General features: G+C 43.1%; 1 protein-coding gene across 1 annotated transcript in view; it reads right to left on the minus strand.

The window, feature by feature from the left end:
- The window catches only part of terfa (telomeric repeat binding factor a), a 38,992-nt gene that overhangs the window by 4,318 nt on the left and 6,813 nt on the right, over positions 1–27,861 (minus strand). Inside the window, exons 4-9 of the mRNA XM_068049876.1 lie at positions 27,381–27,467; positions 24,660–24,794; positions 13,748–13,902; positions 11,427–11,840; positions 8,872–8,966; positions 7,351–7,406 (exon numbers count right to left, since the gene is read on the minus strand). Coding sequence (XP_067905977.1) covers positions 7,351–7,406; positions 8,872–8,966; positions 11,427–11,840; positions 13,748–13,902; positions 24,660–24,794; positions 27,381–27,467 — 942 coding nt within the window. The remainder of the gene's footprint in view (positions 1–7,350; positions 7,407–8,871; positions 8,967–11,426; positions 11,841–13,747; positions 13,903–24,659; positions 24,795–27,380; positions 27,468–27,861) is intronic.

Here is a 27,861-nt window from a genome sequence, read left to right on the forward strand (position 1 = left end):
CAACATGTTCATTGCTAACTGAGGCCAGCAATTAAATGCAATCTATGTATGTACAATATTATAGCTGTTACACAAACCTGTTATCTGTGACAGATACTGGAGGTTGTTCTAAAGGGGGAAAAGCTTAAATTTCACTGACAGCTATCTCATTCTGCTGATATTTTATGATGGTGATGGAATGGTCTATCAACTTAGTTATACAGCACTATTAATGTCGAGAAAAAGGAGTTTCACAGAACCGAAGGAGGTGCTATTAGGAGGGGTAACTAAACACTTGGTCAGAGGTGGGTTCTAAGGAGGGTCTTGAAGGAGGAGAGGCAGGGAGGTATATGGAGGGAATTACAGAGCTTAGGGCCTAGATGGCTGACAGTACAGCCTCCAATGGTGCAGCGAAGGAATTTCAGGATGTGCAAGGGGCCAGGGTGGAAGGGAATTGCAAGGCCATGAAGGATTTAAACACAAAGATGAGAATTTTAATTTGAGGCACTGGGGGACCAAGACCCAATGTAGGTCAACAATTACAGCAAGCACGGGGGTGGTGAATAAGTAAGTGGCACTTGGTGCAGGATAGGATGTGACTAACAGAGGTTTTAGATGAACTGAAGTCTACGGATGGTGGAGGATAGGAGGCTGAACACAAGAGCATTGGAACAGTCAAGCCAGGAGGTGAGAAAGACCTGCATGAGGACGGTGAGGAGAGAGGATATGGTAGAAGGTTCATTAAATGAAGCCATTTAAATGAACAACATAAAGGGACAACCACACTACTGGGGTGAACTATAGACTGAACAGTCAGAGGGAGATAGAAGAGCAAATATGTACGCAACTATTGGTCATTAATAGTGGGGATTTCACCTATCCTAATATTAACTGGGATAGAATTAGTGTGAAGGCACAGAGGGAGCAGAATTCTTAAAATGCATTAGAGACCTTTTTTAGCCAGCGGCAGCAAGCCCAAGAGAGGGGATGGTTCTGGACTTCGTTTTAGGGCAGGAAGCAGCGCAGGTAGAAGGGGTATCAAGGAAATTAGGGATGCTCAATAAATGCTGGCCTAGCATACGACGTCCAGATCTCACGAATGAATAAAAAAAAAGCACCTTGATGAGCACCTTGGTGAAAGTTAATCATAATTCAGTTAGAACTAACAAATTCAGAGCCCCCTGAATGTCAAGTCATTTAAAGGAAAGGATAAAGAAAAAAAAGGGAAGATTATGACAGATACCGAGAACTGAATACTGCAGAAAACCTCGAGTATAAAAAGTGCAGGGGTGAAATTAAAAAGGAATCTAGGAAAGCAAAACGAGGGTATGAAAAAATATTGACCAGTAAAACCAAGGAAAACGCAAAGTCTTTTTTTTATAAACACAAAGAGCAAGAGGATAACTAAAGAAAGAGTAGGGCCAATGAGGGACCATAAGGGTAACCTGTGTGCAGAGGTGGAGGATGCTGGTATGGTTCTTAATGAAAATTTTGTATCGGTTTTCACAAAAGAGGGACTTTGCAGACATTGCAATCAGGAAATAGGACTGTGAAATATTAGATGGAATTAACATAGTAAGAGAAGTATTAAGGGGTTTAACATCTGAAATCCCCAGGCCCGACAAAATGTTAAGCTGCTAAGCGATGCAAGAAAAGAAATAGCAGAGGCTCTGACCATCATTTTCCAATCCTCTCTGGCTACAGGCATGGTGCCAGAGGACTACAGGACAGCCAACACTGTACCATTGTTTAAAAAGGGAGAAAGGGATAGATCGCGTAATTACTGGCCAGCCAGACTAACCGCTGTAGTGGGAAAATTGTACAAAAATTCTGAGACACAGGATAAATCTTCATTTACAAAGGCATGGATTAATCAAAGACAGTCAGCACGAATTGTTAAGGGAAGATCGTGTCTGACGAATATGATTGAATTTTTTGAGGAAGTAACAAGGTGGGTCGATGAGGGTAGTGCATTTGATGTTGACTATATAGACCACGCTCTGGAAGTGGTTCAAGAGTTCACCTACCTAGGCTCAACTATCACCAGTAACCTGTCTCTAGATGCAGAAATCAACAAGCGCATGGGTAAGGCTTCCACTGCTATGTTCAGACTGGCCAAGAGAGTGTGGGAAAATGGCGCACTGACACGGAACACAAAAGTCCGAGTGTATCAGGCCTGTGTCCTCAGTACCTTGCTCTACGGCAGCGAGGCCTGGACAACGTATGCCAGCCAAGAGCGACGTCTCAATTCATTCCATCTTCGCTGCCTTCGGAGAATACTTGGCATCAGGTGGCAGGACTATATCTCCAACACAGAAGTCCTTGAAGCGGCCAACATCCCCAGCTTATACACACTACTGAGTCAGCGGCGCTTGAGATGGCTTGGCCATGTGAGCCGCATGGAAGATGGCAGGATCCCCAAAGACACATTGTACAGCGAGCTCGCCACTGGTATCAGACCCACCGGCCGCCCATGTCTCCGTTATAAAGACGTCTGCAAACGCGACATGAAATCGTGTGACATTGATCACAAGTCGTGGGAGTCAGTTGCCAGCATTCGCCAGAGCTGGCGGGCAGCCATAAAGACAGGGCTAAATTGTGGCGAGTCGAAGAGACTTAGTAGTTGGCAGGAAAAAAGACAGAGGCGCAAGGGGAGAGCCAACTGTGCAACAGCCCCAACAAACAAATTTCTCTGCAGCACCTGTGGAAGAGCCTGTCACTCCAGAATTGGCCTTTATAGCCACTCCAGGCGCTGCTTCACAAACCACTGACCACCTCCAGGCGCGTATCCATTGTCTCTCGAGATAAGGAGGCCCAAAAGAAAAAAGAATATAGATTTTAGCAAAGCTTTTGATAAGGTCCCACATGGCAGACTGGTCATGAAAGTAAAAACCCATGGGATTCAAGCTGAAGTGGCAAGTTGGATTCAAAATTGGCTGAGGCAGGATGAAAGGGGTAATGGTCTATGGGTGTTTTTGGGACTAAAAGGCCGCTTCCAGTGAGGTTCCACAGGATTCAGTACTAGGTTGCCTTGCTTTTTGTGGTCTATCAATGACTTCGACTTGAAGGTATGGGGTATGATTAAGAGGTTTGCAGACAATACAAAAATTGGCCGTGCGGTTGATGAAGAAGAAAGCTGTAGACTGCAGGAAGATATCAATGGACTAGTCAGGTGGATGGAACAGTGGCAAATGGAGTTCAATCTGGAGAAATGTGAGGTAATGCATTTTGGGAAGGCTAACAAGGCAAAAAATACACAACAAATGGTAGGAATATGAGTAGAGGAACAGAGAGACCTTGGAGTGCATGTCCACAAATCCCGGAAGTAGGCTGGACGGGTAGATAAGGTGGTCAAGAAACCATACAGGTTACTTGCTTTTATTAGCCAAGGCCAGAATATAAGAGCTGGGAGGTTATGCTGGAACTATGCAAAACACTGGTTAGGCCACAGCTGGAGTACTATATGCACTGGAGTACCACACAATAGGAAAGATCTAATTGCACTAGAGAGGTTATAGAGCAGATCTACGAGGATGTTGTCTGGACTGCAGAATTTTAGTTGTGAGGAAAGACTGGATAGGTTAGGAATTTTTTTCTTTGGAACAGAGAAGACTGAGGGGAGACCTAAACAAAGTATATAAAATTATGAGGTGTCTAGATAGAGTGGATAGGAAGGCCCTATTCCCTTGTTTGAGGGGTCCATAATCAGGGGGCACAGATTTAGGGTAAGAGATAGGAGGTTTAGAGGGGATATGAAGGAAATTTTTTCACCCAGGTGATGGGGATCTGGAACGCACTGTCTGAAAGGATGGTAGAGGCAGAAACCCTCATAACATTTCAAAAGTACTTAGATAAGTATTTGAAGTGCCGTAGCCTACAAGGCGACAAACCAAAGGCTGGAAAGTAGTGGCTGGGTGGCTCTTTGTCAACCAGAGTAGACACGATGAGCCAAATGGCCTCCTTCCGTGCTGTAAATATCTATGATTCTTTGGCAGAAGGTGGGTTGAATCCGGGTTGAAGACATGCTGTGTTATGGAGGTAGAAATTAGCAGTCTTTACAATGGAGACGTCATGGAATAGGACGCCCTGGGTTGCTAACCCTTGGGCTCAACTGGAGACAGTGGCTGGAGAGAGGGATGGCATCATTGGCAAGGGTTCGTAGATTGTGGTGAGAACACAAGAATTAGGAGTAGGTCATTTGGCCCCTCCAGCCTGCTCTGCCATTCGATAAGATCATGGCTGATCTGATTGTGGCCTCAACTCCACTTTCCTGTCTGCCCCCCATAACCCTTGACTCCCTTGTCGATCAAAAATCCAATGCCCTCTGGGGAAGAGAATTCCATAGACAAAGGATCCTCAGAGAAAACATTTCTCCTCACCTCAGTCTTAAATGGATGACTCCTAATTTTTAAACTGCATCCCCTAGGTCCCCACAAGGGGAAACATCCTCTCAGCATCCACCTTGTCAAGTCCCCTCAGGATCTTACATATTTCAATAAGATCACCTCTCATTCTTTTAAATCCAATGGGTATAGGCCCAACATTTCCTCAGAAGATAACCCCTTCCTCCCAGGAATCAGTCGAATGAACCTTCTCTGAACTGCTTCTAATGCAATTATACCCTTTCTTAAGTAAGGAGACAAAAGCTGTACACAGTACTCCAGATGCTGTCTGACTAAGGCACTGTACAGCTGTAGCAACGCTTCCCTACTTTTATACTCGATTCCCTTTGCAATAAACGCCAACATTCTATTTGCCTTTCTAATCACTTGCTGTAGTTGCATACTAACTTTTGGTGATTCATGTACCAGGACACCCAGATTCCTCTGCACCGTAGTGTTCTGCAGTCTCTCAATTTAAATAATATTCTGCTTTTCTATTCTTCCTGCCAAAGTAGGCAAGTTCACATTTTCTCACATTATACTCCAACTGCCAAATTTTTGCCATTCATTTAACCTAGCTAAATCCCTTTGTAGACTCTTAATGTCCTCTTGACAGCTTGCACTCCTACCTATCTTGATGTCATCAGCAAATTTAGCTACTATACATTCAGTCCCTTCATCCATGCCATTGATAAAGATTATAAACAGTAGAGGCCCCAGCACTGATCCCTGTGACACTCCACTAGTAATGACTTGCCACCCTGAAAATGACCCATTTATCCTTACTCCTTGCTTCCTGTTAGCATGGATAGAGGATTGGTTAGCTAATATTCAACATCATGAGCTCTTATTTTGTGTAGTAACCTTTGACGTGGCACCATATCAAATGCCTTTAGGAAATTCAAATACACCACATCTACAGGCTCCCCTTTATCCACCTTGCTTGTTACTTCCTCAAAGAATTCTAATACATTAGTCGAACACTATCTCCCTTCCACAAAACCATACTGGTTCTGCCTGATTTAGAAAATCATAATACAATGTCCTATTTCCTCTTTAATAATGGATTCAAGCATTTTCCCGATGACAGATGTTAGCCTAACTGGTCTATAGTTTCCTGCTTTCTGTCTCCCTTCCTTCTTGAATTGAAGTATTACATTTGTGATTTTCCAATCCACTGGGACCTTTCCAGAATCTAGGGAATTTTGGAAGACCACAACCAATGCATTTACTATCTCTGCAGCCACATCTTTTCAGACCCTAGCATGTAAGCCATGAAGCCCAAGGACTTGTCAACCTTTAGTTCTAATAGTTTTCCCATTACCTTTTCCATAGTGATTGTTTTAAGTTCCTCCCTCTTACTCCTTGATTTTCAGGTATCCTTAGGATTTTTTTGTGTCTTCTACAGTGAAGACAGACACAAAATACCTGCTCAACACTTTCTTGTTTTCCATCATTAATTCCCCAGTCTCACCCACTAAGGGACCAACCCTCACTTTAGTTACTCTTTAAAAAAAAACCTGTAGAAACACTTACCATCTGTTTTTATATTTCTAGATAGCTTTCTCTCATACTGATTTCTCCCTCCTTACTTTTTTTTTTAAAGTCATTCTTTGCTCATTTCTAAAATCTGTCCCATCTTCTGACCTACCACTAATCTTTGTAGTATTGTATGCTTTCTCTTTCAATCTGATACTATGCTTAACTTCCTGAGTGAGCCATGGATGGTGCTTCCTTCTCAGCGTCTTTATTCCTCAAAGGAATATATACTTGCTGAGTTATGAAATATCTCCTTAAATGTCTGCCACTACTTCTCTGCTGTCCTACCGTTTAACCTATTTTCCCAGTTTACTTTAGCCAACTCTGTCCTCATACCCTTGTAAATGCCTTTATTTAAGTTTAGGATACTAATCTTATACCCTCATTTCTCACCCTCTGACTGTGAAATTCTATCATGTTATGATCACTGTTGCCTAGAGGCTCCTTTATTAGGAGGTCATTTATTAATCCTCTCATTGCACATTACCAGGACTAAAATAGCCTGCTCCCTGGTTGGCACGAGAATGTACTGCTCTAAGAAATTGTCCCAAATACACTCTTATCAACTCATCTTCCAGGCTACTTTTGCCAATTTGACTCACCCAATCTACATGAAGATTAAACTCACCCATGATTATTGCAGTACTTTTCTTCTTTCTTCCTGTATACTCTGTCCTACAGGGCAGCTACTGTTAAGGGGCCTTTGAATATTGAGGTCCCAGCCGTGGTCACCTTGCAAACACATCTCTGAACTGTCTAACAGGTCATACACATTTCTTTCTATTTGTGCTATCAATTCATCTGTTTTGTTACCAATGCTGCGTGCATTCAGATACAAAGCCTTTAATTCTGTCTTTTACCATTCTTACAAACTCTGGCCTTAGCTGCTGGTCTACTCGTCTGTTTACACGCTCTTTCCCTTCCAGTCACACTCTGTTCATCATTACCCATTTCGTTACCCTGTTCTATTGCCTTGTCATTTCTCTTTAATTTACCACATCTCCCCTCACGTGATCCGTCCCCCCACTATTTAGTTTAAAGTCCAAAGGCTTAAAGGCAAAAGTCAATGCCTTGAGTCTCTCTGATGTTTAACAGCAGTAAACTGTGGCTCATCCAAGACTAGATGTCCGACAAGTGATCTGACAGCAGAAGGGTTGAGAGAATGATAGAAAGACTGAACAAAAGACAACATTCAATAATATCACAAACTTCAACGGACTGAAGCGCAATTAGAAGAGCAACACCAAGATAATATTTAATTGAATAAATTAATACAATGTTGTTTTATTTACCAGTCTAAAGATCCCTTCCTAATGCATCATCAGAAAATTTTAAATGATACCACAAAATTTATCATTCAAATTGTGGCATGTGGGTAAATGTCCACAAACTAATTTCAGTGTACAGGATATCTATTCAAAGTTTACAAGTTTCAAGGTAAGGAATTTACCTGGCGTTTAGATGAGCCTGAAAAATTACTCTCTGTTGGGGAAGTTCTTCCATTTCCTGTGTAAGAAATCAACAGTAATTAACCTTGAAATCAGATGTATAAATCAATTACCACAAGTGGTGCAGCTAGTACATTGGGCCACAAGTTGCTCTAAGAGCAAACTGAATGGCATCTGTTATTTTATGTACTAGTATTTTACTTTTGTGTGCACTTCCAATTTTTTCCATTATACATGCCTATCACCACATTAATAATGTAAGCTTCCAATATGAACTTAGCACCGTGTAATATTCTTCTGCCAACGATATAGCTGGAATGGCTCCATTTTGCAACACCTTAGCTTGTCCTGCAAGGAAACTCCAATGACCCAAATAACGCCACTTCTCTGACTCAAACAGATCTCGGTCAAAGATATGTTTTTTTTTAAAAATGGAGCACCCAAGGTAAGTACTCAGCCAAATTCAAGGCCAATACATAGCCAAGTAATCTGTTTGAAAAATCATGTTGGTAATTGACTTGCTGTGTTTATAAATTGCTCCCCAAAATACATGCCACCAGGGTCTTTTCCACTCTTGAATTCCACCAATTTTTCATCACTATTTACCTATCAAATTGGCCCATTTACCAAATCAATGGTAAGGTACTCACTTTCATAACCTTCATCATTCCACCATCCTTCACCAGATTTCTTTCTCAGCTGTAATCACCCCTATCCTTCATTTATCTTTTTTTTTTGTGTTAATGAAATCTATTATTTCCAGTCATGCTACTTTACACTCTTTCTTCATACCCTCTCTTATCCCTTCCTATCATTTTTGCTTCCCTTATAGTGGCCTGCCCCTCATTATAAAGTCAAACATGAGGCTGTCCATTGACGTTTCTACAATGTGCAATATTGCAATTCCAACAATAATGAACCAGCCCAAGTATGCCTTCAGTTGAACATAGACAAAATCCAGCCTTGGGATGACAAATGGCAGATGATATTCACAACATACAAGTACCTGGAACTCCACCAGGAAATGACCCAAATCCCCTTTCCTTGTCCTGCACCAGCACCACCAATGCCAAATTTCCCACATCAACATCCTGGGGGTCATCATTACCAGAAGCTAATGCTGGATTAGCAATATCGAGACCATAGCTACAAGAACAGGGCAAAGGCTGACTACTCAAACTAGTGGCTCGCCTTATGACCCCCTCAATGTCTCAGTTCTCCAAGTCACACATCATCTTGACATACATCTGCTGTCCCTTCAACATCATAGGGTCATAATCTTGGAATTCCCTACCTAACACTATTACCATAAGCAGCTGAAAGAGAAAGCCCACCACACTTAATAAAGTAACAAGAGATCAGCAATTAATGCAGCCTTGCCAGCATCATCCACATCCAGAGAACAAAATTGTTCGTTAAAAACAAATAGTGGTTAGTTATATAGTTATCCAGCTGAGAGTTTCTGAAAACTTGTATTAGATCAGTCAATATTCATGTTTTGGACGCTGGGCTATTTTACTCACGGATGGAAATGTTTTGAGGTACATCAAAAAGAAATTCTTCATCACTCCACTCTTCCTTATCCTCAGTCACTCCAGGATAATTCAAGCAGTTACGCCTAATTGGTAATTTAAAATAATTAGACACCAACCATCACAAATAACATTACTGCTGTCCATTGGAAAATGGCATGGAAAGCAGGATCTGTCCACCACATAGCAAATAGCAAAAACTATTTTAACCACTATATCTGCCAGACCTGATACCTGATTTTATCATATGCCCGAAGTAGAGTTTTATTAACAATGTATAAAGGTAATTTATTACTTTTGCTAAAGTGAGACCAATACCATAAATGGCTGATGAAACTTAAAAGCTATACTACTACAGCCATAGGGATACTTCAGTGTGCTCCTTCACATTGTACTCATAACAGGAGACTGAATTAGGTTCTTTTGTGGAGCAATGCCACAAAGCCAGACCGAACAGTCCTACAACCACGTATCTTTCACTAGTCTAGCAGAAGGGCCTACATGAATTTTACAAGTAAAATTTGTTCTACCAGAATGGTTTGCATCCAAATGTTATTGTCAGATGGTTTTCCTACATACACTGGATGAGAAAAAGTTCAACTGACTGCCTTCATCTGATTAACAAAACAAAATTACAGCCCAATTTTTTGAAGAGCCCTATTCAGGTTCAAATGGTATAACACACTTGATTGAAATAGTCAGTTGAATTAGTATTTGTAATACAAATGTGGTGTCTCCCATAGTAGCAGAGTTTGGGCTATTACACAACAATTTCGAGACAAGTCAGAACAAAATGACTGACCATCCAATTCTTTGTTCTAATATGTAACATACCATAGAAAATCTGTGACTCCTGGGTAAAGGTGCCACAACTGGCCAGAAGCAAGAAATAGTCAAGGGGAGGGCTGGGACTTCCACTCCTATATGTTATCTAGAGACCCCCTGTGGTGAAGTTCACACATGTGGATGGAGTTGGGGGTGGGGCAGGGGGAATAATCTATGAGGCCCTCCTTCTTCTTCCTTGGCCTCCTTGTCTCGAGAGACAATGGGTAAGCGCCTGGAGGTTGTCAGTGGTTTGTGAAGCAGCGCCTGGAGTGGCTATAAAGGCCAATTCTAGAGTGACAGACTCTTCCACAGGTGCGGCAGATAAAATTGGTTGTCGGGGCAGTTACACAGTTGGCTCTCTCCTTGCGCTTCTGTCTTTTTTCCTGCCAACTGCTAAGTCTCTTCGACTCGCCACGCTTTAGCCCCGCCTATATGGTTGCCCGCCAGCTCTGGTGATCACTGGCAACTGACTCCCACGACTTGTGATCAATGTCACAGGACTTCATGTCACGTTTGCAGACGTCTTTAAAGCGGAGACATGAACGGCCGGTGGGTCTGATACCAGTGACGAGCTCGCTGTACAATGTGTCCTTGGGGATCCTTCCATCTTCCATGCGGCTCACATGGCCAAGCCATCTCAGGCGCCACTGGCTTAGTAGGGTGTATATGCTGGGGATGTTGGCCGCCTCGAGGACTTCTGTGTTGGAGATCCGGTCCTGCCACCTGATGCCAAGGATTCTCTGGAGGCAGCAAAGATGGAATGAATTGAGACATCGCTCTTGGCTGACGTACGTTGTCCAGGCCCCGCTGCCGTACAGCAAGGTACTGAGGACACAGGCTTGATACACTTGGACTTTTGTGCTCTGTGTCAGTACGCCATTTTCCCACACTCTCTTGGCCAGTCTGGACATAGCAGAGGAAACCTTCCCCATGCGCTTGCTGAATTCTGCATCTGGAGACAGGTTACTGGTGATAGTTGAGCCTAGGTAGGTGAACTCTTGAACCACTTCCAGAGTGTGATCGCCGATATTTATGGACGGGGCATTTCTGACGTCCTGTCCCATGATGTTCGTTTTCTTGAGGCTGATGGTTAGGCCAAATTCGGTGCAGGCAGCCGCAATCCTGTCGATGAGTCTCTGCAGACACTCTTCAGTGTGAGATGTTAATGCAGCATAGTCAGCAAAGAGGAGCTCCCTGATCAGGACTTTCCGAACTTTGGTCTTCGCTCTTAGAGGGGCAAGGTTGAACAACCTGCCACCTGATCTTGTGTGGAGGAAAATTCCTTCTTCTGAAGACTTGAACGCATGTGAGAGCAGCAGGGAGAAGATGATCCCAAACAGTGTAGGTGCAAGAACACAGCCCTGTTTCACGCCACTCAGGATAGGAAAGGGGTCTGATGAGGCGCCACTATGCTGAATTGTGCCTTTCATATTGAGGCCCTCCACAGTCATATAATCCAGGAACCCTCACTCTAGGTTCATAAATGAAGAATGGCCATTTATGACCAGGTACCAGAGGTACGATGTCCCTCTATAGAAATGCATTCTACCAAAAAGGTCAGTGTCTCCTGGAGAGGCAAAGGGGGAGTAGTAAAATAACAAAAAAATCCAGAATCAATTTGTACTCCAGTATGGTTCAACTTACTGCAGTTTTTCCCACAATCAAGTACTTCTTTTTTGGAAAACATACATTTAGAGGCTACGTAATTGAACAATTCTTACCTCTCGATTTGTCGCAAGGTGGTTTCCTTATTCAACGTTTCTTTAAAAGGGCCATCTCTTTTATGTGGCTGCATGGCTTTCACGCTGTCATGTTGAATTTCCTGTCTGCTATCAGACTTGGCTACAGTATCAAGACATTCTATCTCATCCTGACTGTCTGGTTCTATAACAAACCGAGCAACAGCCTGTATGCATTTTGCAGCTGGCTTATCAGATTGTTGAATAGCATTTGCCTCAGTCCTCTGCTTCTTGTATCTTGCCATTTGTTGTGCTTTATTGTTTCCAAGCAATTCAAAATCCAATATATCTATCCTTTTAAAAGATGTCAATGGATCCACTTTTAATTTATGGAGGATGCAGAATGCAGTTTGTAGAGCTACAAAGCTGCTCGGAAGGCCAGGCTGAACTTCCACTCTAGAAAGAATGCAAATTTGTCATTAGAGGATTATTTGTTTCTCTGGATTTTGGAATTTCAGCATAAACAACACGCTTTCCCTGCCCAAAACAACTAGTGAATATCCTGAAACATTCGAAGAAAGTATTTGCTCATCAATCTAGCCCTACAGACCATTGGTCTGGAAACTCATAGTACAACAGTGATAATGATATGGTTTCATACATAATTCCCCATACACAGTCCTCAATTTCAGTGAGCTTGTTAGGGGAGAAGATATGTCAAGAACAACTAATCTATTCAGAATTTTTTCTAAACAAACATATTAGAAGACCTCTTATTCTTACGATTAAAAGAATCTCAATGCAAGAAACACAACTGAAGCTTCCCAAAGCTCAAGTGGGTAAATGCACCATCTGGTTTGGTACTGAGCTGTACAATATAGGTCTCAGGGTTAAAACTCAGTCCATACTGAGTACATTGATCTTAGCTGAGGTGATTAGGCGTTGTCACAATTGCACAGTTACCCTAGTTTAGGAATAGAGAGGGCTAAGAAAAAAAACGGCCAGGATTTCAGCTCCTGAACTCTATCCAGTGGCCCTTACCGAGAAGTGCTCATGTGAGTACATGACCCAGCTTGGTTAAAGTGCTCCTCTAAAGTCAAACAACTGCTAACATTAACCATCTTGTCTCACATAATAAGAATGGTAAGCTACTGTAGTGCTGCAAGTTGGAGAAATATTTATTTTAAAAATTAAACTAATGGCTAGAATGCTTATTTTCGGCATTTTCTCATACTATATAAGCAAGTACATTTCTGAATTCCCCAGAACTTCTTTGAACAATACATATTGGATTTAAGGTTACGATTAGATATTAATTCTGAACATAATAGTGAACAACATTGTACGCCCATCTCACTTGCTCCCTCTTCCTCCTCCATCATAGCAGAGCAGTGATCATCAATGGATCCTCTGGGAATTCATAGAATTTCCACTGGTTGGTAACATGGTAATAATAGGGCACGAATTTAAAATAACCACAAAAAGAATAAAAAAGAAAAAGTTGAAAACAATTATTTGAAGGGTGGTTAGAGTGCAGATTTCTGCAACAAACCGTTGCTGAAGAGGAGATTAATTTATTTTGTAAGGAAATTCAATGGTTGCTTGAGAGAAAAAGGTAGCAATGTGCCAGCTTTCTCTTGCGCAAATAAATATTTTTACGTCTATGTATTTTTTTTTTAAATCAGACCATCTCCAAGTTCCCTTTCAAGTCAAATAGCAACTTGATTTGAACATACATAGGAACATCACTTTTCCTTCATTTGCTAGGTGAATATCCTGGAATTCCGTACTTAATACCATTGTGGTAGCATCATCAGCACAAGAACTGTAGCAGTTCAAGGTGGTGGCACACCACCACCTTCTTGGGTCAACTGTGATGGATTATAAATGCGGCTTTGCCAGTGTAACCCTCGCCCACAGAACAAAAAGCCAATCAAAATGTTGATGGGCTTATGACTATTTTGTATTGATAATACATTTTGAAACACAAGTACTTGTGATTTGAAACTGCAATGCAGGTAAATTAAAAGGACTGCTACATCCAATATTAGTTCTGTTTTACATATCCTAAATGAGGAGATCATACCTAAACTTCTTGAAAAGTAATTCCAATGAATTTGAATGCAGAACAGAGAAGTAAAACACTGACAGTACAAAGGTTAAAGTTAATCTTCCCTTTAAGATTTTTGTTGGAAAACAGTGAGAAAGCTGTAATTTTTATTTACTAAAGTGTCATAACTTGAAACTGACTCCAGATCATTTCCCTAAGAGGGTGTTTGGGACAGGCTGGAGCTTTTTAAAAAATATTTACAGATTTAGCAATTTTGAAATACAGCTTCAGTTGATTAAAAAGTTTCAACCACCTGTTAGAACAGATACAACATTTATCCATTGGATTTGACAGGCATTTATTCCACTCTGCCACCTGCCTATCCTGATGCACCTCCTGATTACAATCCATTTTCAGTTCCTCATCTTGTACTTCTGCTTCAGATCTTGCAGTGGAGTTTTTTGCACTCTGGGAGCAAAACAAATTTCCAATATTAATTCCTTATCCTTTTTTAAAAAATGAAATCTCACTCAAAAAATCTACTCAACTTACAGAATCATAGAATAGTCACAACATAGGTGGCGGCCCTTCGGCCCAGTGCGTCCGTGCCAACTCTCTTAACAACTACATAGCTAGTCCCAATCTCCTGCCTTTTCCCCGTAGTCCTGCAAACATCTTTCTCTTCAGATAATTATTCAATTCCCTTTTGAAAGCCATGATTCAATCTGCCTCCACCACACACTCAGACAATGCATTCCAGATCCTAACCATTCGCTGTGTAAAAAAGTTTTTCCTCATGTCGCCTCTGGTTCTTTAGCCAATCACCTTAAATTGCAGTCCTCTGGCTATCGATCCTTCTGCCAATACGAACAGTTTCTCTCTATCTACTCTGTCCAGACCCCTCATGATTTGTGCATCATTGTTCTGTAATCTGTTCTTGGTAAGCAAATGTGTCAGTTAGTCTAAGAATAGCAAAACTTCTGCATATTTTACAATCCCATTAGGAAAAAGTCCCAGCCCTCTTGTACCAAAAGATGTCCATGGCAAATCTTCCCATTTTACTACTACTAGTATTTCTCTAATGCTCCTTGCATAAAAAAGCAAATAAGTACTTGACAAGGCACAAAAAAACGGTTGTCTAATAGAAATGACAAAGAGAAAAAGAAATGGTTGGAAATAACCCAGACAACGGTAGTTTGAAAGCAATTAGCACTGGGCAACTTTGATCAAAAAGCATGCAATCCTTAGTATGCACTTATTACAAGTTTGCAAGAAATACATAACCTTGCACTGAGAACTTAAACAACTGCGAAAGTTAGCACAGCATGGGGGAAAAGTTGGAAAATGAGAAATAATCATAAATTTTCAGTTATGCTGAAAATGCATTTCTGCAAGTACAACTTTTGTCTTTTGCATTATTTTCAATTTATTTTACAAAGTTTAATATTTTTGAAATATTCACAAGTTTAAGAGAACTTGAGTGCAGGAGCAAAGTAGAAGAAATAATTTAACTATTTTCATTGCTTGGTAGTGCTGAACTTTGGTATTGCTGGAAGAGAGAGACATGCTGTCAAGGATTTTGTCTTGCATTCATCAGGACAGACGCAAGAGTGCCAAATTTCAACGGAGCAACAATTTATATTGCATGAGGAAAGGGTGCTGACTGATCGAGGCATTGCCTTTAATTCAAAAATGGCGCACCACCTGGACATGTTCCTTTCACCTGCAGAGGACAGTTCTCTGTGTGTGAACATATGTAGCTTCTAACAAGCTTAAGTGAGCCACATAGCGAGCCCAACTTTGATAACCTTAAATTGGTTGTTCGTGCAATTGTTCAGTAACTGCTGTCCAAGCACGGAATAACATCTAACGTTAGACACTGTGTTCTGAGTTTTGCGAGCACGGGCTGGTTGAATATGGTCAGTACTCTGCCTATTGCGGACAGCTGAAGCAATGTGCTGTTAGATAGAATCCACCAGTCATTGGGACATGTGGCCTATGTATCTGTCATCGCACCAGCACTGGAATTCATATACCACATTACTCATTTGTCTGTAGGTAGAACGTCCAGAACACAATGTCTAATGTTAGATGTGATTCCGCAATTGGACAGCACTTACTGAACAATCCCGAGTGTGCTAAGAATTACACTAACAACCAATTTAAGATTAAGGAACATGTCCAGGCATTACACCTTTTTTGAATTAAACAAAAATGTGGAGGACAATAGTTCCCTGGTGCATTCTCAATGGCAACGCCTCAACCAAAGTCGACTTCCCAACCAATCACCACCCTTTTCTCATGCATAGTCAGAGTTACAGAGAGAAACAGGCCCTTTGGCCCATCGTGTCCATGCCAGCCATCAAGCACCTATCTATTCTAATCCCATTTTCCAGCCCGTAGCCTTGCCTTTCAAGTGCTCATCGAAATACTTCTTAAATGTTGAGGGTTCCTGCCTCTACCACCCCTTCAGGCAGTGTGCTCCAGGTTCCAACTAACCTCTGGGTGAAAAATTGTTCCTCAAATTAAAGCCACTTCAGGTCTGCAAACAAAACCCGACCTGAGCCCGACAGAACCACATCCGACCCACGCCCGACCTGACCTAGCTTCCGTTTTCATTTTGTTGCTTATCTGCACAAGCTTAAACAAAAACTGTAACTAAATAACCTTTCAAGTCCAAAAAGTACATTAACATTGGAGCCACTTACTGATAGTGGTGATAGTGTGTGTCCAATCCGGCCAACCCGACAAGAGCCCGAATACTGGACCTGGAAGAGCGACCACACCCGAATCCGACACATGTAGTCGGGTCCCATCGGGCTTGGGTCGGGTAGCCATCCTCTACTTAAAATCCCCTCTAAGCCTCCTGCCCCATTACCTTAAATCTATGCTCCCTGGTTACTGACATCTCCGCTAAGAGAAAAAGTTTCTTCTGATCTACCCTATCTATGCCCCTCATAATTTTGTATATCTCAATCAGATCTGCCCTCAGCCTTCCCTTCTCCAAGGAAATCAACCCGAGGCTATCCAGTCTCTCTTCATAGCTGAAATGCTCCAGCCCAGGCAACATCCTGGTGAATCTCCTCTGCACCCTCTCCAGTGCAATCACATCCTTCATATAATGTGGCAACAAGAACTCTACATAGTACTCCAGCTGTGGCCTAACTAGTGTTTTATACAGCTCCATCATAACCTCCCTGGCTCTTATATTCAATGTCTCAGCTAATAAAGGCAAGTATTCCATATGCCTTCCGAACCACCTTATCTACCTGTGCTGTTGCCTTCAGTGATCTATGGACAAGTACACCAAGGTCCCTCTGACACTCTGTACGTCCTAGGGTCCTATCATCCATTGTATATTCCCTTGCCTTGTTAGTCCTCCCAAATGCATCACCTCACATATCTCAGGATTAAATTCCATTTGCCACTGCTCTGCCCATCCATATCGTCCTGTAATCGAAGGCTTTCCTCCTCACAATTTACGACACAACCTATTTTTGTGTCATCTGCATACTTACTGATCATACCTCCTATATTCACGTCCAAATCATTAATGTACACTACAAACAGCAAAGGTCCCAGCACCGATCCCTGCGGTACACCATTGGTCACAGGCTTCCAACCGCAAACACAACCCTCGACCATCACCCTCTGCCTCCTGTCACTAAGCCAATTTTGGATCCAGTTTGCCAATTACCCTGGATCCCATGGGCTCTTATCTTCTTGACCAATCTCCCACGCGGGACCTTATCAAAAGCCTTACTGAAGTTCATGTAGACTACATCAACTGCTTTACCCTCATCTACACATCTAGTCACCTCCTCGAAAAAGTCAATCAAGTTTGTCAGACATGAGCGCCCCCGAACAAAGTCACGCTGACTATCCTTGATTAATCCCTGCCTTTCCAAGTGGAGATTAATCCTGTCCTTCAGGATTTGTTCCAATAGTTTCCCAACCACTGATGTTAGACTCACTGGCCTGTAATTACTTGGTTTATCCCTACTACCCTTCTTGAGTAATGTTACCATATTCGCTGTCCTCCAGACCTCTGACACTTCTCCTGTGGCCAGAGTGTATTTGAAAATTTGTGTCAGAGGCCCTGCAATTTCCTCCCTTGCCTCACACAGCAGCCTGAGATACATCTCAGCTGGGCCTGGGGATTTATCCACTTTTAAGCCCACTAAAACCTCCTCCCTTTCAATGCTGATTTGTTCAAGTATGTCACAAACCTCTTCCCTTATCGCGACACCTACATCGTCCTTCTCCATTGTGAACAGAGATGAAAAGTAATCATTTAAAACCTCATCTACCTCCTCCAGCTTCCCTAATGGGCCCTACACGTTCCCTGGTTATCCTCTTGCCCTTAATATACTTATAAAATGCCTTGGAATGTTCCTTTATCTTGCCCGCCAGTGTTTTTTCATGCCCCCTCTCCTAATTACTTTTTTAAGTCCCCCCTACACTTTCTATACTCCTCTGGGGCCTCCGCTGCTTTCAGCCCTCTGAATCTGCCATAAGCCTCCTTTTTTTCTTTCTTACCCAATCCTCCATATCCCTTGACATCCAAGGTTCCCTGGACTTGTTGGTCCTACCCTTCACCTTTGCAGGAACATGTTGGCCCAGATCTCTATTTCCTTTTTGAATGACTCCCAGTGGTCTGATGTAGACTTTCCTACAAGTAGCTGCTCCCAGTCCACTTTGGACAGATCCTGTTTCATCATATTGAAATTGGCCTTCCTCCAATTAAGACCTTTACTTCCAGACAATCTTTGTCCTTTTCCATAACTACCTTAAATCTTAAGAGTTATGGTTACTATCCCCAAAATGCTCCCCCACTGACACTTCTACCACTTGTCTGGCTTCATTCCCTAAGATTAGGTCCAGTACCGCCCCTTCTCTTGTAGGACTTTCTACGTGCTGGCTCAAAAATCTCTCCTGGATGCACTTTAAGAATTCTGCCCCCTTTAAGCCTTTTGCACAAAGACTATCCCAGTTAATATTGGGGAAGTTGAAATCCCCTACTATTATTACACCTCTCTGAGATTTGCCTACATATCTGTTCCTCTATGCCTGACTGTTTGGAGGCCTGCAGTACATTCCCAGCAAAGTTTTTTTTAAAAATTCATTCAGGGATGTGGGCGTCGCTGGATGGGCCAGCATTTATTGCCCATCCCTAATTGCCCTCGAGAAGGTGGTGGTGAGCTGCCTACTTGAACCGCTGCAGTCCATTTGGGGTAAGTATACCCACAGTGCTGTTAGGAAGGGAGTTTGAGGATTTTGACCCAGTGACAGTGAAGGAACGGCGATATAGTTCCAAGTCAGGAGATGTGTGACTTGGAGGGGAACTTGGTGGTGTTCCCATGTATTTGCTGCCCTTGTCCTTCTTGTTGGTAGAGGTAGTGGGTTTGGAAGGTGCTGTCTAAGGAGCCTTGGTGCATTGCTGCAGTGCATCTTGTAGATGGTACACACTGCTGCCACTGTAAGTCGGTGGTGGAGGGAGTGAATGTTTGTAGATGGGGTGCCAATCAAGTGGGCTGCTTTGTCCTGGATGGTGTCGAGCTTCTTGAGTGCTGTTGGAGATACACCCATCCAAGCAAGTGGAGAGTATTCCATCACACTCCTGACTTGTGCCTTGTAGATGGTGGACAGGCTTTGGGGAGTCAGGTGAGTTACACACCTCAGGATTCCTAGCCTCTGACCTGCTCTTGTAGCCACGGTATTTATATGGCTACTCCAGTTCAGTTTCTGGTCAATGGTAGCCCCTAGGATGTTGATAATGGGGGATTCAGCGATGGTAATGCCATTGAATGTCAAGGGGAGATGGTTAGATTCTCTCTTGTTGGAGGTGGTCATTGCCTGGCACTTGTGTGGCGCGAATGTTACTTGCCACTTGTCAGCCCAAGCCTGGATATTGTCCAGGTCTTGCTGCATTTCTACATGGACTGCTTCAGTATCTGAGGAGTCACGAATGGTGCTGAATATTGTGCAATCATCAGCGAACATCCCCACTTCTGACCTTATGATTGAAGGAAGGTCATTGATGAAGCAGCTGAAGATGGTTGGGCCTCGGACACCACCCTGAGGAACTCCTGCAGTGATGTCCTGGAGCTCAGATGATTGACCTCCAACAACCACAACCATCTTCCTTTGCGCGAGGCATGACTCCAGCCAGCAGAGGGTTTTCCCCCCGATTCCCATTGACCATAGTATAAATGGGTGGTTGATGGTCGGCACAGACTCGGTGGGCCGAAGGGCCTGTTTCAGTGCTGTATCTCTAAACTAATCTAAACTAAAAGCTTAGTCAAAGAGGTGGGTTTAAAAGAGGAGGGAATTCTAGAAAGTGGGATCTCGGCAGCTCAATAGCAGAGCCACCAGTGGTCGGGCAAAGGAATGGGAATGCACAAGAGTTTGAAGTGAGAAGAATTGAGATTTGGTGGTGGGGGGGAAACAGTGATTTTAGGCTGGAGGAGGTTACAGAGATCGAGAGGGGCGGGCCATAATGGGATTTAAATACAACAATGAGAATTTTGCATTTGCGATGTTACTGCCAGCAAGTAGGTTAGCAAGGACAGGGTTTGATGGGTAAGTGAGATTTGGTGTGGGTTAAGATGGGGACAGCAGAGTTTTGGATGAATTGAAGTTAATGGAGGCCTGCCAGGGAGCATTGAAATAGTTAAGTCTGGAAATGACACAGAAGGAAATAACTTTCATTCATATGTCTGCGTGGGTTTCCTCCGGGTGCTCCGGTTTCCTCCCACATGCCAAAGATTTGCAGGTCGATAGGTAAATTGGCCACTAGCAATTGCCCCTAGTGTAGGTAGGTGGTAGATAGGTAAGTTGGCCACTAGCAATTGCCCCTAGTGTAGGTAGGTGGTAGGGAAATATAGGGACAGGTGGGGATGTGGTAGGAATATGGAATTAGTGTAGGATTAGTATAAATGGGTGGTTGATGGTCGGCACAGACTTGGTGGGCCGAAGGGCCTGTTTCAGTGCTGTATCTCTAAATAAAATAAATAAATAAATAAACCTCAGTTTTGCTAGAGCTCCTTGATTTCATACTCGGTCAAATGCTGCCTTGATGTCAAGGGCAGTCGCTCTCACCTCACTTCTTGAGTTCAGCTCTTTTGTCCATGTTTGAACCAAGGCTGTGATGAGGTCAGGAGCTGAGTGGCCCTGGCAGAACCCAAACTGAGTGTCACTGAGCAGGTTATTGCTAAGCAAGTGCTGCTTGATGGCACTGTTGATGACACCTGCCATCACTTTACTGATGATTGAGAGTAGGCTGATGGGGTGGTAATTGGCCGGGTTGGATTTGTCCTGCTTTTTGTGTACAGAACAAACCTGGGCAATTTTCCACATTGCAGGGTAGATGCCTGTGTTGTAGCTGTACTGGAACAGCTTGGCTAAGGGCGCGGCAAGTTCTGGAGCACAGGTCTTTAGTACTATTGCCGGAATATTGTCAGGGCCCATAGCTTTTGCAGTATCCAGTGTCTTCAGTCGTTTCTTGATATCACGCGGAGTGAATCGAATTGGCTGAATTCTTGCATCTGTGATGCTGGGGACTTCAGGAGGAAGCAGAGATGGATCATCAACTCGGCACTTCTGGCTGAAGATTGTTGCAAATGCTTCAGCCTTATCTTTCACACTGATGTGCTGGGCTCCCCAATCGAGGATGGGGATATTTGTGGAGCCACCTCCTCCAGTTAGTTGTTTAATTGTCAGCCATTCAGGGCTGGATGTGGCAGGACTGCAGAGCTTAGATCTGATCTGTTAGTTATGGGATCGCTTAGCTCCGTCTATCGCATGCTGCTTACGCAGTTTGGCATGCAAGTAGTCCTGGGTTGTAGCTTCAGCAGATTGACATCTCATTTTGAGGTATGCCTGGTGCTGCTCCTGGCATGCCCTCCTGCACTCTTCATTGAACCAGGGTTGGTCTCCTGGCTTGATGGTAATGGTAGAGTGGGGGATATGCCAGACCATGAGGTTACAGATTGTGGTTGAGTACAATTCTACTGCTGCTGATGGCCCACAGCGCCTCATGGATGCCCAGTTTTGCATTGCTACATCTGTTTGAAATCTATCCCATTTAGCACGGTGATAGTGCCACACTACACGATGGATGGTATCCTCAATGTGAAGGCGGGACTTCGTCTCCACAAGGACTGTGCCGTGGTCGCTCATACCAATACTGTCATGGACAGAAGCATCTGCTGCAGGCAGATTGGTGAGGACGAAGTCAAGTATGTTTTGCCCTCGTGTTGGTTCCCTCACCACCTGCTGCAGACCCAGTCTAGCAGCTATGTCCTTTAGGACTCGGCCAGCTCGGTCAGTAGTGGTGCTACCGAGCCACTCTTGGTGAAGGGCATTGAAGTCCCCCACCCAGAGTACATTTTGTGCCCTTGCCACCCTCATTGCTTCCTCCAAGTGCTGTTCAACATGGAAGAGTACTGAGTCATCAGCTGAGGGAGGGCGGTAGGTGGTAATCAGTAGGAGGTTACCTTGCCCATGTTTGACCTGATGCCATGAGACTTCATGGGGTCCGCTGTCGATGTTGTGGACTCCCAGGGCAACTCCCTCCCTACTGTATATCACTGTGCCACCACCTCTGGTGGGTCTGTGCTGCCGGTGGGACAGGACATACCCGGGAGAGTGATGGCAGTGTCTGGGACATTGTCTGTAAATTATAATTCCGTGAGTATGACTATGTCAGGCTGTTGCTTGACAAGTCTGTGGGACAGCTCTCCCAACTTCCCAGATGTTAGTAAGGACGACTTTGCAGGGTCGACAGGGCTGGGTTTGCCGTTGTCGTTTCCGGTGCCTAGGTCGATGCCGGGTGGTCCGTCCGGTTTCATTCTGTTTTATTGACTTCGTAGCGGTACGATACAACTGAGTGGCTTGCTAGGCCATTTCAGAGGGCATGTAAGAGTTAACCACATTGCTGTGGGTCTGGAGTCACATGTAGGCCAGACCAGGTAAGCACAGCAGATTTCCTTCCCTAAAGGACATCAGTGAACCAGATGAGTTTTTACAACAATCGACAATGGTTTCATGGCCATCATTAGACTCGCTTTTAATTCCAGATTTATTAATTAAATTCTAATTCCACCTTCTGCTTTGGTGGGATTCGAACCCATGTCCCCAGAGAAATACCCTGGGTTTCTAAGTTACTAGTCCAGTGATAATACCACTATGCCACCGCCTACCCCTTTTTGTTTTTAAGTTCTACCCATATGGCCTCATTTGAGGAACCTTCCAAAATATCATCCCTCCTTACTGCAGTAATTGACTCCTTGATCAATAGTGCAATGCCACCTCCTCTTTCACACCCTCCTCTGTCACACCTGAAGATTCTATACCCTGGAATATTGAGCTGCCAGTCCTGCCCTTCCCTCAACGATGTCTCTGTGATAGCAATAATGTCATATTCCCATGTGTTAATCAATGCCCTCAATTCATTTGCCTTACTTGAAAGACTCCTTGCGTTAAAATAGAGGCAATCCAGCCTTGCATTATTCGCTTGTGCCTTAACAGGTCTATATTTGCTCTGCCTTCCAGACTGACTCTGTTACTGTTCTATATTTGGCTGTGCATCACCCCCTACTGTGCATCCCATCCCCCTGCCAAGTTAGTTTAAACACCGCCCCCCCCAACAGCACTAGCAAACCTCCCTGCAAGGATGTTGGTCCCATTCTGGTTCAAGTGCAACCCTTGTACAGGTCCCAACTTCGTCAAAAACAGACCCAGTGATCCAGGAAACTAAAGCACTCCCTCCTGCACCATCTCCTCAGCCATGCATTCATCTGCTCTATCCTCCTATTCCTATACTCACTAGCACGTGGCACTGGGAGTAATCCAGAGATTACAACCTTTGAGGCCCTGCTTTTTAATCTTCAGCCTAGCTCCCTAAATTCTTGTGGCAGGACCTCATCCCTTTTTCTACTTATGTCGTTGGTACTAATGTGAACCACGATCTCTGACTGTTCATGTTCCCCCTGCAGCCACTCTGACATCCTTGACCCTAGCACCAGAGAAGCAACATACCATCCGAGTCACATTTGCGGCCACAGAAACGCCTATCTGTACCCTTACGACAGAATCCCCTATCACTATAGCTCTCCCACTCTTTTTCTTCCCCTCCTGTGCAACTGAGCCACCCGTGGTGCCAGAGACTTGGCTCTTGCTGCATTCCCGAAAAGCTATCTCCCCCAACAGTATCCAAAGCAGAAAATCTGTTGGAGAGGGGGATGGACCCAGGGGACTCCTGCACTACCAGCCTACTTCTTCTACTCTGCCTGGCGGTCACCCATTCCCTTTCTGCCTCAGTAGTCTTTACCTGCGGTGTGACCACCTCCCTGTATGTGCTATCCACGATGATCTCAGCCTCGCGGATGCTCCAGTGTCCCCAGCCGCCACTCCAGATCCGAAACGGGGATTTCGAGTAGCTGCAGCTGGAAACACTTCCTGCACACGTGTCCACCCTGGACACTGAAAGTGTCCCTGCCTTCCCATAATGCACAGGACGGGCAGTCCATGCTAATTGAGCTGTCTTGCCATGATTTACCCTTAATTTACTCAAAAATTAGAGATTATTTCAACTAGGGATCTAAATTCCCTAAAAAACACTACTTACTATAGAAAAACTGTCGACCTTACCTTTTTCTTTACTTTAGTTACTAAGCCAGCTATTTACTGATACTCCCTAACAGCAGTTACTCACCAATCAATTACCTTTCAGCTTTCCTTTGATGTCACTGTTCACTTTGTTTTCAAACTCTGGCGCGCCTGGACTCCGCTCCTCTCCCACATGGTTAAGTGCGCTAGGCCTCGCTCCTCGGGTTCTATTTAACCGCTCCTCGCTCCGTGTTTTTCCTGCAGGCCCGCTCCTCTCCCAGACGGTAAGTGTAATATAAATTGTTGCTCCCTTTGAAATTTGGCATTCTTGCGTCGGTCCTGATTATTGCAAGACGAAATGCTTCGACAGCATATCTCTTATTCAGCAACACTTTAATTATTTTACATTTATCCTCTATTATTTTATTTTTCCTTAATTTAAAAAAAAAACTTACCTTCAGCTGGCGATGTGGGGTGGGGGTGTTGGAATGAATGAAGAAAACGACTAACGTTGTGAACCCACACATTTGTAGAACATGGTACACCTGAAATATTTTCTGAAGTGCTAAAGTACATTAGGCTACATGAGAAAGGAATTAAATCAGAATACGTACGAGAAGAAGAAATGGCTCAGAGTTGTTAATTAAGCTTTCTGCAAAAAGCAGCATTTTCCTTTTCAAGTTGCTGTATGAAAAGAGATGCAGATCAGGATGGGACGAATTCTTCTCTTGAATTGCAGAAAGCAATTTCTAAAACAACCAAATAGGATAAAAGTTTGAAATTATAATGGCCAACGCACAATCCAACTGCTACAGCTTTTTAAAAAAAAACTGTACATGGTGAACATTTTAGTATTTCTCAAATATTCTGACAGTTTGGACTTTCTCCCAATATCTTCAACTTAAGCTCCCACCAAAAAGGCAGTTGTCCTAAGTGGACCAGATCTCCAACGAGAAGCCTATCCCGAGGGGGACAGGACCAACAATTAGTTGGTAGCATTCTCGCCTCCGAGTCAGGAGGTTGTGGGTTCAAGTCACACTCCAGAACTTGTGCACAAAAATCAAGGTTGTCACTCCAGTGCAGTACTGAAGGAGTGTTGCACCGTTCAAGGTGCCATCTTTCAGAAGCGATATTAAACTGAGGCTTCATCTGCCCTCCCAGGTGGACGTAAAAGATCCCATGGCACTATTCCACAGAAGAGCAAGGGAGTTATCCTGGTGTTCTGGTGAATATTTATCCCTTAATCAACATCATAAAAACAGATCATTATCACATTGTTGTGTAGGAGAGGACTTTGCTCATACTGGTTAATGCATTTCCTACGTTACAACAGTGACTACAGTTCAAAAGCACTCCATTGGCTGTAACGTGCTTTGGGACATCCTGTGGTTGTGAAAGGTGTTGCATAAATGCAACTCTTTCACGGATCTGTCCTGCTGTTCCATTTGCCTTGCATGTATCTTCTAACCCCCACTAACTGTTCCACCACCTGCCCAAGAAGGGAGCAAAGAATATAACTTCAGGTCTTGGAGTATAATGTGGGAAAATGTGAAGTTGTTCACTTTGGCAGGAAGAATAAAAAAGCAGAGTATTACTTAAACACAGAATGACTGCAGAATTCCAAGGTGCAGAGGGATCTAGGTGTTCTAGTGTATGTGTCACAAAAAGTTAGTATGCAGGTACAGCAAGTCAAAGAAGGCTAATGGAATGCTATCCTTTATTACGAGAGGAATTGAAAATAAAAGTAAGGATGTTATGCATTGGCAAGACCACATCTCAAATACTGTGTGCAGTTTTGGTCTCATTTTAGGAAGGATGTAAATGCTTTGGAGGCAGTTCAGAGGAGTTTACGAGATTGATACCTGGAATGAGCGGGTTGTCTTGTGAGGAAAGGTTGGACAGACTTGGATTGTTTTCACTGGAGTTTACAAGAGTGATGGGAGACTCAATTGAAGTATGAAAGATCCTGCACGGTCGTGACAAGGCAAGTCTGACAATTTAGAGGCAGTGGAGGGGTTGAGAGAGGTGGTGGTGAGGTAGAGCTGGGGGGGTGGGGAGAAAAAAGAAGAGAGGGAAGGACGTTAAAAGTGTACATGTGGATACTGACACTATGTTTCCAGATGATGTCGCCACAAGGCAGCGTACAGAAGAAAAGTAGGAGGGGCCAAAGATAGATCCTTGGGAGGGACACCAGAGTTAACGGTGCTAAAGAGGGAAGAGAAGCCATTGCAGGTGATTCTCTGCTACAATTAGACAAGAATGGAACCAGGCGAATGCAGTGCCACCAGTGGACAATGGAGGAGAGGCTTTGGAGTAGGACGGTTTGATCAACAGTGTCAAAGGCTATAGACAGGTCAAGAAGGGATAGGTGAAGGAGGAAAAAATTTAAGGCTGACATAGGAGGTCTCATGAAAGGGTGCCTACATATTCCTTGTGGGTATTGTAGGTGAAGTTCTAAAACCAGCCAATTTTAAGAAATGTAAATTTGGAATTAAGCCAATCATAGAAGAAACTTGGCTAGCTTAGAATTATTTTATATGGAAAGGAAGTTTGCAAAAATAATACGCTGGACATACCATTTATATTAAAGTTAGATCATGGAAAGGTAGAAAATGTATATTTCAAATTATATAAACTAGTCTAAAAGTTTCTAATATAATCAACACCAAAATGTATCTTCCCTTCTGTTTTTAGAGGCAGTACACATATTATAAAGGTTGCAGGCTGTACATTTTACATGGTCTGTACAAGTTGTGTGCTATTGCAGTTGTTAACTTTATAGCTTAAAAAGCAACCAAGATCAATCACCAACTGCTCATTTAGAATCCATAGTTGAAACACTTTCATTCATACCGATGTACACTCAAGTATACTGGTCCACCAACATAGCATTAAGAAAATTAATCAAGAACCAACAGGCTCAGTCCCATAAAAGGAGATGTATTCATTATTTTTCTAATTGTATCAAATACACCCCAGTTTCTAGATGCAAAAATATCTTGATGTCATTATTAAATCTAATCACACGGTGACTTATTTTCAAAATATTCTGACACTGAAAATCTACCAATCTACATGTGCAATTTACTTCACAACAGATTAATGAAAAATAACATTTAATTTACTATTTAAACAAGACCAGAGATTATGGTCACATCGCTCCTTTCTAGCGACAAGATTGTAAAGCCATCACATCTCTCATTATTCCTTCAAGATTACAATACTAATTAAGAATTTGACAACTACAAAGAATAGATCAATAGTATGTAAAAATGTCTGCCCCAGAACCTAAACATGAGATTTTATTAGTCCAAATTAAGCAGCTACAGGCATACCTGATCAACAGTGTCCTTTTTGAGATGCCGTTCCAAGATCTTAGAAGCTTCCTGAAAACAGTTATTCTTAACAGATTCAACCACAGCCTTTAGAAAGAAGACCAAAATGTTATTTACACACACAAGATTTGTAGGTACAAAAATAATTTTATTAACTTTGAAAAAGCTGTCACCACAATCTGACTTCCAATCAAATCATCATGGGTCACAATGCCAAGAGTTCAGCATCCTGGTTGGATATTTCACCACGAACATGAAGCAAGAAATTCACTGGCTATCCCTGGAGACCTCATTTTAAGAGACAGATTTGGAGGATCAAATGCTTAAGTCCAATTAAGTGGCAATGCCACTAATTTCTTTGTAGATCCTGCCTATTTGAGCCAGGAAAAAATATATAAAAAGACTAAACTTCCAATCTTTCCCAATCACATTTCTTATTCTTTTAAAATGACCTCTAAAATAACATACAATATCTCATGTA

Source organism: Heterodontus francisci, chromosome 17, assembly GCF_036365525.1.
Source record: "Heterodontus francisci isolate sHetFra1 chromosome 17, sHetFra1.hap1, whole genome shotgun sequence".
Classification (NCBI taxonomy): Eukaryota; Metazoa; Chordata; class Chondrichthyes; order Heterodontiformes; family Heterodontidae; genus Heterodontus; species Heterodontus francisci.